Source organism: Mastomys coucha, unplaced genomic scaffold (assembly GCF_008632895.1).
Source record: "Mastomys coucha isolate ucsf_1 unplaced genomic scaffold, UCSF_Mcou_1 pScaffold21, whole genome shotgun sequence".
NCBI classification, from domain to species: domain Eukaryota; kingdom Metazoa; phylum Chordata; class Mammalia; order Rodentia; family Muridae; genus Mastomys; species Mastomys coucha.
In genome coordinates, this window is record NW_022196904.1 from 102,415,625 (window position 1) to 102,426,060 (window position 10,436).

Genomic DNA, 10,436 nt, shown 5'->3' on the forward strand with positions numbered 1-10,436 from the left:
TGCAGCTGGAGCCATTAGTCCCACCATGTGTACTCTTTGGTTGGTGGTTTAGCCCCTGGGAACTCTGGGGGTACTGGTTAGTTCATATTGTTGTTCCTCCTATGGGGCTGCAGATACCTTCAGTTCCTTGGGTCCTTTCTCTAACTCCTTCATTGGCGACCCTGTGCTCGGTCCAGTGAATGGCTGTGAGCCTCTACTTCTGTATAGTTAGGAACTGGCAAAGCCTCTCAGGAGACAGTTATATCAGGCTCCTGTCAGCCAGCACTTGCTGGCATCTACAATAGTATCTGGGTATGGTGATTGTTTATGGGATGGATCCCCAGGTGGGGCAGTCTCTGGATGGCCTTTCCTTCAGTCTCTGCTCTACACTTCATCTCTGTAACTCCTTCCATGGGTATTTTGTTCCCCCTTCTAGGAAGGAGCAAAGTATCCACACTTTGGTCTTCCTTCTTCTTGAGTTTCATGTATTTTGTGGATTGTATCTTGGGTATTCTGAGCTTCTGAGCTAATATCCACTTACCAGTGAGTGCATACTATGTGTGTTCTTTTGTGATTGGGTTACCTCACTCAGGATGATATTTTTGGGTTCCATCCATTTGCCTAAGAATTTCATAAATTCATTGCTTTTAATAGCTGAGTAGTATTCCATTGTCTAAATGTACCATATTTTCTATATCCGTTCCTCTGTTGAGGACATCTGGGTTCTTCCCAGCTTCTGCCTATTATAAATAAGGCTGCTATGAACATAGTGGAGCATGTGTCCTTATTACCTGTTGGAACATCTTCTGGGTATATGCCCAGGAGTGATATTGCTGGGTCCTCAGGTAGTACTATGTCCAATTTTCTGAGGAACTGCCAAACTGATTTCCAGACTGGTTGTACCAGTTTGCAGTCCCACCAGCAATGGAGGAGTTCCTCTTTCTCCACAACCTTGCCAGCATCTGCTATCACCTGAGTGATCCTAGCCATTCTGACTGGTGTGAGGTGGCATCTCAGGGTTGTTTTGATTTTCATTTCCCTAATGACTAAGGATGTTGAACATTTCTTTCTCAGCCATTCAGTATTCCTCAGTTGAGAATTCTTTGTTTATCAACAAAATAAAGTTATTCTTTTCATTTAGTCTTTCCTAATTCTGGTAGGAGATTTTGTTACTTGTTCCCATTTACCGATGAAGTTTGCAACTTAGCATTTTAAGTGAGCATTTAAATGAGACCACACCAGGTTCTGAGCCCAATCTGATTCCATAGCTTTCATAATCTTGTTTTATATCACAATGTATGCTTTGTTTTTCAAATCCTTATTAGAGTTTATATTCAGAAAACTTACATATAATTAGTATAGTGAATAGTCTTCATACTAAAATAAAATACACCAACTCAGAGTTAAAGGAGGAATTGCAAATTAACCATGCTTTTTTTTCTTTACTCTTTAATACAATTAGGATTTGGTTTGTAAATAGATTAAAGAAAAAAATAAGGTTTATAAGTTTCATTGTGTCTTTCTCTTGCAGAGATGCTGTTCAATTAAATGTGATTGCTACACGACAGCTTATTCTTCTTGCACAGCAAATGAAGAATCTGGAAGTGTTCATGCATGTCTCAACAGCGTATGCCTACTGCAATCGAAAGCATATTGATGAAGTAGTTTATCCACCCCCTGTAGACCCCAAGAAGCTGATTGATTCTTTAGAGTATGTTGAATTTATACACATTGCTTTTAATTTTAAGACTCTGGGTCCAAATATATACCCTCCACTCCCCTTACCCCCTATGCTACAAACACACGTGTGCATGTATGTATTTATCTCTGCATACTCTCTGCCATATTGTACAGGGTTATGTCTGTTGGTGAGGCCAATGTAGAGTATTAGCTTTGGATTAGCTAATGATTAGAGAAAGGTCTCTGAATAATTTATCCATGTGTTAGAAGCTTTGGTTTTTTAGGTACTCAATTCTACCTTCTGTGGATCAGAGACCAATGGCTGCTTAATCACAAGGTTCTAATTTACTAAAGGACCCCCTCCCCTGCAGTGGACAATACCTATAGAGAAGCTGTTTAGTTTAAGAGAATCATAGGAACTATAATCCTTCAGTTACCATCTTTCTAAGGACAGGGATCTCATCAGCAGTTGTTAATATGAACTATATTTGTATTTGGTAGATGTAGAAGATTATGTGAAATGTATACAACACAACCATCACTTGCTTTTTAGTCTATGCTTTCTTACCACATAAAGCATGAGTTCTTCTTTTTTTGTTTTGTTTTGGACTACAATTGTAGAGGCATTCTAACAGCTATTACATCTCTACGTAATTTTTAGGTTTTCAAACAGTATCTCTGGGTTTTTGTTTTTGTTTTTTTATAGTTTTTGTTTTTCCTTGGTTCCATCTTTCCTCACACATATTCCACTTACTTTTGATTCTCCCCATGTCTTGATTTCTTCAGAATTAAGGCTTTCATGTTGAGGAAATGAATTGTAAGAAAAGCAATACCAGAGATGACTGACATTTCTTGTGAGAATTACCTACTTTTATTTTATGACTCAGTTTCATAGATGTTCCTAAATATATACCTCATTTTCCTTACAGATCAATAGATGTATTTATGATTCTGGAGAAAACTGAAGTTAATGAAACATACTTTATTTTGACTTCTTGGCTTATGCAGGCATGTAAAGAAATGAGAAGAGCTTGTAACCTGAATCTTTTTTTTCTCCTTTCCTTGCTTACAAAGAAATCTATCTAGTAAATAATTCATGAGTTTGCTCTGTAAACTCAGGAGAAATAAGGTTTACTGGCCCAAGTCTTTCTTTAGCAAGATTTTTTTGAGGGCTGTGGGGGGGTGGTATTCTCCCATCTACCAACTACCTATCCTGTTCACTTTTCAAAACTCATATTTTATAGTCTTTCTCACGTTGGATATGCATTTGTCTGCAGTTTAATGTTCTTAATTCTTCTACATACACAAAGTACTTCCATATGTGAAGCATTTTAAGCTTCCCTAGTTGTTAGTATGCTTAGTTGTTAGTGACTATGCTTAATTGTATGCTTAGTAGACAAAACAAGACAAGTATCTGGAGACAAGAACACAGTACCTTAGAGTAAAAAGAGGAAAGACTGGGACATCACCTGTTTATGGTTCCTTTACAGGTGGTCTTCAGAGTTGTTGAGATCATTAAAGAGATGACTGCATTGTAGGTTAATTGAATTTTCATAACATGCTTCAGTATTTTTACTAATCCTAGTATTTGTTAATGTCACTTGTGAAAGATGTACAGTTCCAGTGGTTTATCTTAAATATTCACATTATTAGACCTTTTACATTAAATGTAAACATGTGAATAGCAAATGTGTTTATTAGTCGGTTACTCTATTAGATAGTAATAAATAGATCTTTAATTTCTAATTAAACATTTGAGGCTTGATACATTTTGGAATTTATTTGGACTTTGGGAAGGAACTCTAACTATACTCTAACTATTTTATAATAAATTACTTCATTTTCATTTACCTTAGCATCCCTTATCACTCTGATCAAAGACACATGAAATGCTAAATATTTAAACTAAATGATACTTTCTAAAGACCTTTTGGTTGGTTTAGGTCAGTTTAGTTTGCTATCTAACATATGATTTATAAAAGACTGTTGGTTCTTATTTGATAAAGGAGTTGCAGATTGTGGCTCTGTGGTTGATATTTAAAGACATTACTTTTTTTCTTCAGTTATTTTGAAAGCTGGGTGTGGTGGCACAGGCCTTTAATCCCAGCACTTAGGAGGCAGAGGCAGGTGAATCTGAGTTCAAGATGAGCCTAATCTACCAGCAAGGTCCAAGATAGCCAGGGAGAGAGGTAACAGAGAAATCCTGTCTTAAAAAGACAACAATGATAACAGCAACAACACACACACACACACAAAAGGAGAGAAAAGAAAATAGTTGTGAAACTTTAAATCAGAGCAACACATAGGTTCATAGAAAGTTCAGTTAAGTAGGTTTTTATCTATGATAAAATATTTGGAATGTTTGTACATGTAATTTTTTTTTTTTGTTTACCAGATGGATGGATGATGGCCTAGTAAATGATATCACACCAAAATTGATAGGAGACAGACCTAATACGTACATATACACTAAGGCATTGGCAGAGTATGTCGTGCAACAAGAAGGAGCAAAGCTAAATGTTGCAATTGTAAGGCCGTCGATTGTTGGTGCCAGTTGGAAAGAACCTTTTCCAGTAAGCTCTTTAAAATTGTTAAGCACTTGGGATTTAGAGTTTTAAGTTATAACTGTGTAAAGAGTTGATATGTAATTTAAGAGCAGGTGTTAACATGCTGAATATATTTTACCATGGCAGAGCTTATGAGCATAGAAAAAGGTAATATTACTCATACTTATATTTCTAAGGTGCTTCTTGAGTGTATGGAATGTAGATTAACAGTTTTAAGTTTTAATTGAAAAATCAGAAGCATTCAGTAAAGAAGACCGTGGTTTCATCTGTTTTTATTGCCAAAAGCAAGTCCTACAAGAAGTGTATTTTTCTGTGTGTAAATTACAAAGCTAAGAAAGGTATAAGAGATTTCTTTTATAACTGGCTACTAAAAAGAAAAAAAGATGTTGGGATACTTTTAAGTCCTCCAGATGAGGCAGAAACAAAAGCCAGTAAGTAAACTGATACAGGGGAAACCACAAAAACAAAAAACTCTCAAGGTCTGTATAATTACCTGTAAGTGATAGCCTCTCCTTTGTTGTTTTGATAATTATCCTGTTTTCTTCCAATTTACTCACTAAATTTGAGGAACATGTATCATTTCCCTTAAGATGCTGCATTAATAAATAATATCAAGTCAGTGGTGAACAGGGTTAATGTAGGAAAAATGATGCAAAGTATGTACTTCTTTTAGCAGAGCTATGTAATCCTTTAAAAATACTTTCATTTAGTCATTTATGACTCCAGAAGAAACTTTTTGGGACATTCTTGGGGACTAAGAACAATATTCTGCATGGAATGTAGATCTTTCTTAGGTTTTGGGAGAAAACTACAAAGTATACATTTGGTGTTAGCACTTTCAAATAATAAGTCTACTTCGATGTTAATTCTTTTTCCTTTAATTTTTGGCATTAGGGATGGATTGATAACTTTAATGGACCAAGTGGTCTCTTCATTGCGGTAAATAAACTTTTATGATTTACTACTTTTATAAATTTTCCTGTCTTTATACATATGTGCGTGTATACATGTTTTGGCGATGTATTTTAAAGTGTTGTTTTTAATTTCAACAAAGGCAGGGAAAGGAATTCTTCGAACTATGCGTGCCTCCAACAATGCCCTTGCAGATCTTGTTCCTGTAGATGTGGTTGTCAACACGAGCCTTGCTGCAGCCTGGTATTCCGGAGTTAATAGGTATATGAGGCAACAGTGTTGCTTATTAACTGTAGTAACTGAGAGAGAAGGAGCTTCTGATCTTAATGCCCCAGTCCTGCTTATGTTGTTGGTAAAGTGCCTTTAGGGTGTAGGAAATACCAGTGCTCATTCTAAGAGCTTGTACAGTGGACACAATACCATGTGGACCCATCTGTGGTAAAGAAGAAATAATATTTAATCTCATGTATTTACAAAATTTATAGGTTTGTTAGGAACTAAAAATGGGGGCTGGGAGGGATCTTCATGAAGAGTGATTTAAGCCAAAGTCAAACTTAGTATAAATTCAAGTTGAAATTCACAAGAAATGCTACATCTATTTCAACCATGGCACACTAGAACAGTACTAATTAACCTGTGAGCATCCTTTTAGATGGTAATAGCATTTATAGTTAAAGCCTAAACATTTAAAAAATAATCTCTTAAGGGTACCTTTTACATAATAAAGAAAAGGTACTCATTATCATCATAGCTTCGTACTTTGATAGTACATAAGACTTAGCTTAGACACTTTTGACTTCCTCTTATGTTTCTTTGCTTTCATCTTTGTCTTTGCAGACCAAGAAACATCATGGTGTATAATTGTACAACAGGCAGCACTAATCCTTTCCACTGGGGGGAAGTTGGTATGATTTTATCTATGTTTTTGAATGTTAGAACATAAAGTGTTCATTGAATTTTTAATGTTAGAATACCCATAAGGTATTAGGGCCACTGAGTTACAAAGGTATCCCTATTTCAGTTTCTGTTTGAGAATAACTCCAGTCCTGCCTTGTGATCCATTTTTAATGTTTCCCAGTATAAGAATAGCCTGATGTATGTGTTCACTCACCTAGTCAGGCTCTAATTGTTCTCTTGTGATCTGCATCACCCTCATAGACTACCTGTAGCTTGGAGGCAATTTTTTTTTTCCCTAACCAGTGAGCACACTCAGGCCTGATGATGCCAGTCTGTAGTTAATACTATTTATTTGCACCTGTAAGAGTAGGTGTATCAGTTGGTCCCTAGAGTTACAAGTGAGGGAGTTAGGAAGTAGGTGACATTTGGCCAGGGTACATTCTTCTAAAGTCAAAGATCCATAGCAGGTAGTACATTTATTAACTAGCTCTAAAATAGGGCTAGTATAACTTGAAGCATGCTCATTTTAAATTAGTAAGTGAGTAAAATATAATATTTATGGCATTGCTTTTTACAATAGATATTTTATTTGTAGTTGAAATTTTGCTATCCTTACAGAATAATTTGTTTTTAAAGTAAATTGGTGCTGGGACTCAGTCTGCCCCTTTCCTCACCCACCCACTAGGTCTTGTGCATGCTAGCTAGGCACACACTACACTGCTACATTTCTAGCCCTTGTTCTGCCTTGTCAGTTTTTTTTTTTTTTTTTTTTTAGATAAAGTCTCACTAAGTAGCTCAGACTGGCCTGGAACATGCAATATAGCCCAGACTGGCTTCAAACCATCTATCCTGCCTCAGCCTCCCAAGTGCTGGAATTACAGGCATATACCACCACACCTAGTGAAATCTTATGTGACATTGTCTTGGGTTTTTCTGAGGCATTTATATTTAAATTTAAAGATTGACTGTTAAAGTAAGAAAAAAATTCTAGAGTGATTTCACAGTATTTCAAGTCATGGTCCTTCAGGGATATTGAAGCATCTTAAGTGAGTGAGGTTTTTTTTTTTTTGTTGCTGTTGTGCTGTACAGTTTTGTGAAAAATCAAATTCAACATTATTCTTTGGTGAATACCTAGATATACATTAACATTAAAGTATGAAAATAGAAGAAACCAAGTTTGATTTATTGATTTGAATAATGTAAATAAGCTACAGCAGAGGTTAATTTTGGGTTGTTTTAAGCTTGTATGATGTATGTTGATTTGAGTAACTAAATCATTCATAAACAAAGTGATGATTTTCCTTTTCTTTTTTAAGTAAGTACAGTATTAAGAATCTGGAAAGAGGAACAGAAAGAAAGAAGCTATCGTGAGAGGTGAAATATAGAGAGTGACATTATAAACTGACCTAGGTAAAACATTAAGATTTTCAGAGTGAATTTTAGTAAAAATTCATTCATTTAATTAAAATAATGAAAGTATTTTAGCTCCTTGGAACCAGCAGTTTAATACAGTCTTCTCTTAGCTGTGGAGAGTAGAAAAGCTTGTTTTTTAAATGAATGAACTCTGAGTCTGGTAAAATATTTTACATTGTACAAACATGATTTTTTTTTTCAAAACTTCATTACATGGTTATTATCAAAGCTGTTACACAACTTTTCTTCCTCAGAATACCATGTAATTTCCACTTTCAAGAGGAATCCTCTCGAACAGGCCTTCAGACGGCCCAATGTAAATCTAACCTCCAATCACCTTTTATATCATTACTGGATTGCTGTAAGCCATAAGGCCCCAGCATTCCTCTATGATATCTACCTCAGGATGACTGGAAGAAGCCCAAGGTAATGGTGACTAGCTCTGTCTTCTCTGTTCCTCTGACTGTTAAACAACCCATGCTTAACACTGAATTGCTCATTAACTCTGTATCTGTTCGTGCTTATGATAAGGCTTAGGGGCCTTTTGTGAATGAGAAGACTCTTGAATAAGACATTGTCAGAAAAGCAAAGGTAGTGTTGTAAGTCACATTATTTGTTCTAAAGTTCTGGTGATAAATTACTGTCATATGTTGAGTTCTAGGTCTAACTTTAGGTGCTTTTCTGAATAACAATATTCAAAATGCTTTAACACTTATTTTTCCTACAGGAGATTATCTAAATCATTACTTCAAGATGAATCCTTTAAACCAAGTATTCAGGCACCCCTATGTTAAGTTCTGTTCCAACAACTTAATGCTTCATTATTGGAAGGGTGTCAAACATACAGTACCTGCATTATTGCTCGATCTTGCACTCAGGTTGACAGGTCAGAAACCGTGGTAAGAAGAATAGCAGTAATACACTGTGTATTGGTAAGGTGGTGGAAGCTTGCTGGAGAGACACCATGTCGCTGGCATGAGCTTACTTTTAGAATTACTAACCTGATTAAGTGCAATCACAATCAAGATGCCAGGACATTTCCTAGAAATTGGAGATGTTTGGAGGCCAAGAATGGACCTCATCTTATTGGGTCATTGATTCTCCAAAATCCCATTATAATAGGAAATGTCCTACTTCGGGATTGTCATTGTTATTATAAGCTGAAATTGAATCTCTTTCCCCTCTTCCATAAAAATCTAGGGGTGAGTTTTTACATGGGACTCAGAGTAAAATATTTTGCTGTAAAGTAGATGGTTTAGTTTTATATGAAAAAATATAGGACTTATAGAAAATTACTTGAAATATCTTAGTTACCTATTCAGCTTATAATATGGTAATTACAGTTTTTGACTAATGTTCTACTTTTTAGAAGTTTAAACACAAAAAAACTTGCTATTTTCATATAGTTGTAATATCCTATCTTTCCTTTTTTCTTTTTTTCACTGAAACCCTACAAAGTTCTCCTACTGTCTTAATCACATAGTTAGTGAAATGTACTACAAAATGTTTATTTCTAAAACTATATTAGTATCTTTGATTGGCAAGTTCAGGATTTGAGTATGTTCAGAGAAGATGATGGTTCCAGGACCTCCATCAGCTGCTGTAGAAACTTTTCAGTATATTGAGTAGTTTAGGATGTTTCTAACTATATTCACTATTGAAATAAGGAGGAGTATTGAATAGGACAACTTACAGAACAAACATTTCCGGTTTTCTAGAATGATTTGCAAAAGTAGTTTTGCTATGCTGGTGGTTTTTTTCATGGCTAAAAATCAGATGAAATTAATGATTTGCTAATGCATATTTATGTTAGTACAGTTGCTTTAATTAGGGCAGAAAAAAAACTGATTCCAAAACATAAAATATATTTTATACCTTATAGTACTTTACAAAGAGAATGAGTTAATTCCTATTAATTAAAAGTTAATTCATTTGTGTTAATTCTTTGAGAATTTTTGTATAGTAATCAATATATTTTGACCAGATTCATCCCAACTCTTTCTATACCCACCTTTAACTTGTTGGGGGCGGTGCGTAGGGAGGGGTGTTGGTATTTTTGAGACAGGGTTTCTCTGTGTAACAGTCCTGGCTGCCCTGGAACTCACTTTGTACACCAGGCTGGTGTTGAACTCAAGAGATTTGACTGCCTCTGCTTCCCAAGTTCTGGGATTAAAGGTGTGTGCCACCGACACCTAGCCTATATTATTTGTTTTAAATAACCCACTGAGTACCCATTTATGTTGTCTACTTAATGTGTGGGTGTGGAGCATTTCACTGGAATATGTTGAACCTACCCAGGGCCCCATGCCTGAGGAAAACTGACTCTCCCTCCACTGACACTGACAGCTATCAATTGAGCTTTTTAGCTGGGAGGGGAGGACACATGAGACTCTCCTCCTCCCTTTTGGATGTTAACTGGCTTTATCTTGTTCAGGTCTTGTAAAGGCAGCCACAGCTGGCAGCTCAGTAAACTTAATATTTATAATAAAAAGAACAACAACAACAAAAACCCCATAGTTTACTAAGAGTACAGAGATGATACTGCTATATAACAAGTCATCTCAGTGATTAAAACAGTCGTCATCATCTCTCTCTCTCTCTCTCTCTTTCTCTCTCTCTCTCTCATTAATATTGGGATCAGGAATTTGCAGAGGAATTGGCATATGTGGTTTTAGTTTAAGACTTTTCATGTGATCAGATAGAGCTGAAAGAGCTGAAGTCTGATAGGAGGATGGGGTATTCGATCAGCCAGGGCCCAGGTATTATTGTCTGTCTCATCAGGATTGCTTTTTGTAGGATCTTTTCAAGGCCTAGTGGTTGCCTCTAAGAATTAACTTTTGCACAGCAGCCAAAGTGGTTGAGCAAGTAACGTGGAAGCTAGAAAATACTGCATTATCACTTTTGCTTTGTTTATTCTTTGAGATAGGATCTCATGTAGCCCAGGCTGGCCTCAAATTGAAAGTCAGAATCATAAGCAAATGCTACCAT

The 10,436-nt window shown here is 35.9% G+C and overlaps 1 protein-coding gene across 5 annotated transcripts in view; it reads left to right on the plus strand.

Annotated features, from left to right (window-relative positions):
• Positions 1 to 10,436, plus strand: part of Far1 (fatty acyl-CoA reductase 1) — a 62,902-nt gene that overhangs the window by 36,181 nt on the left and 16,285 nt on the right. For 4 of the 5 annotated variants that reach the window (XM_031387956.1, XM_031387952.1, XM_031387954.1 and 1 more), the window contains exons 5-10: positions 1,511 to 1,690; positions 4,055 to 4,232; positions 5,121 to 5,165; positions 5,281 to 5,399; positions 5,976 to 6,043; positions 7,703 to 7,874. In XM_031387956.1, the coding sequence (XP_031243816.1) occupies positions 1,511 to 1,690; positions 4,055 to 4,232; positions 5,121 to 5,165; positions 5,281 to 5,399; positions 5,976 to 6,043; positions 7,703 to 7,874 (762 nt within the window). Of the gene's footprint in view, positions 1 to 1,510; positions 1,691 to 4,054; positions 4,233 to 5,120; positions 5,166 to 5,280; positions 5,400 to 5,975; positions 6,044 to 7,702; positions 7,875 to 8,175; positions 8,348 to 10,436 lie in introns of all 5 variants that reach the window. The other variant, XM_031387953.1, reaches the window with a different exon arrangement.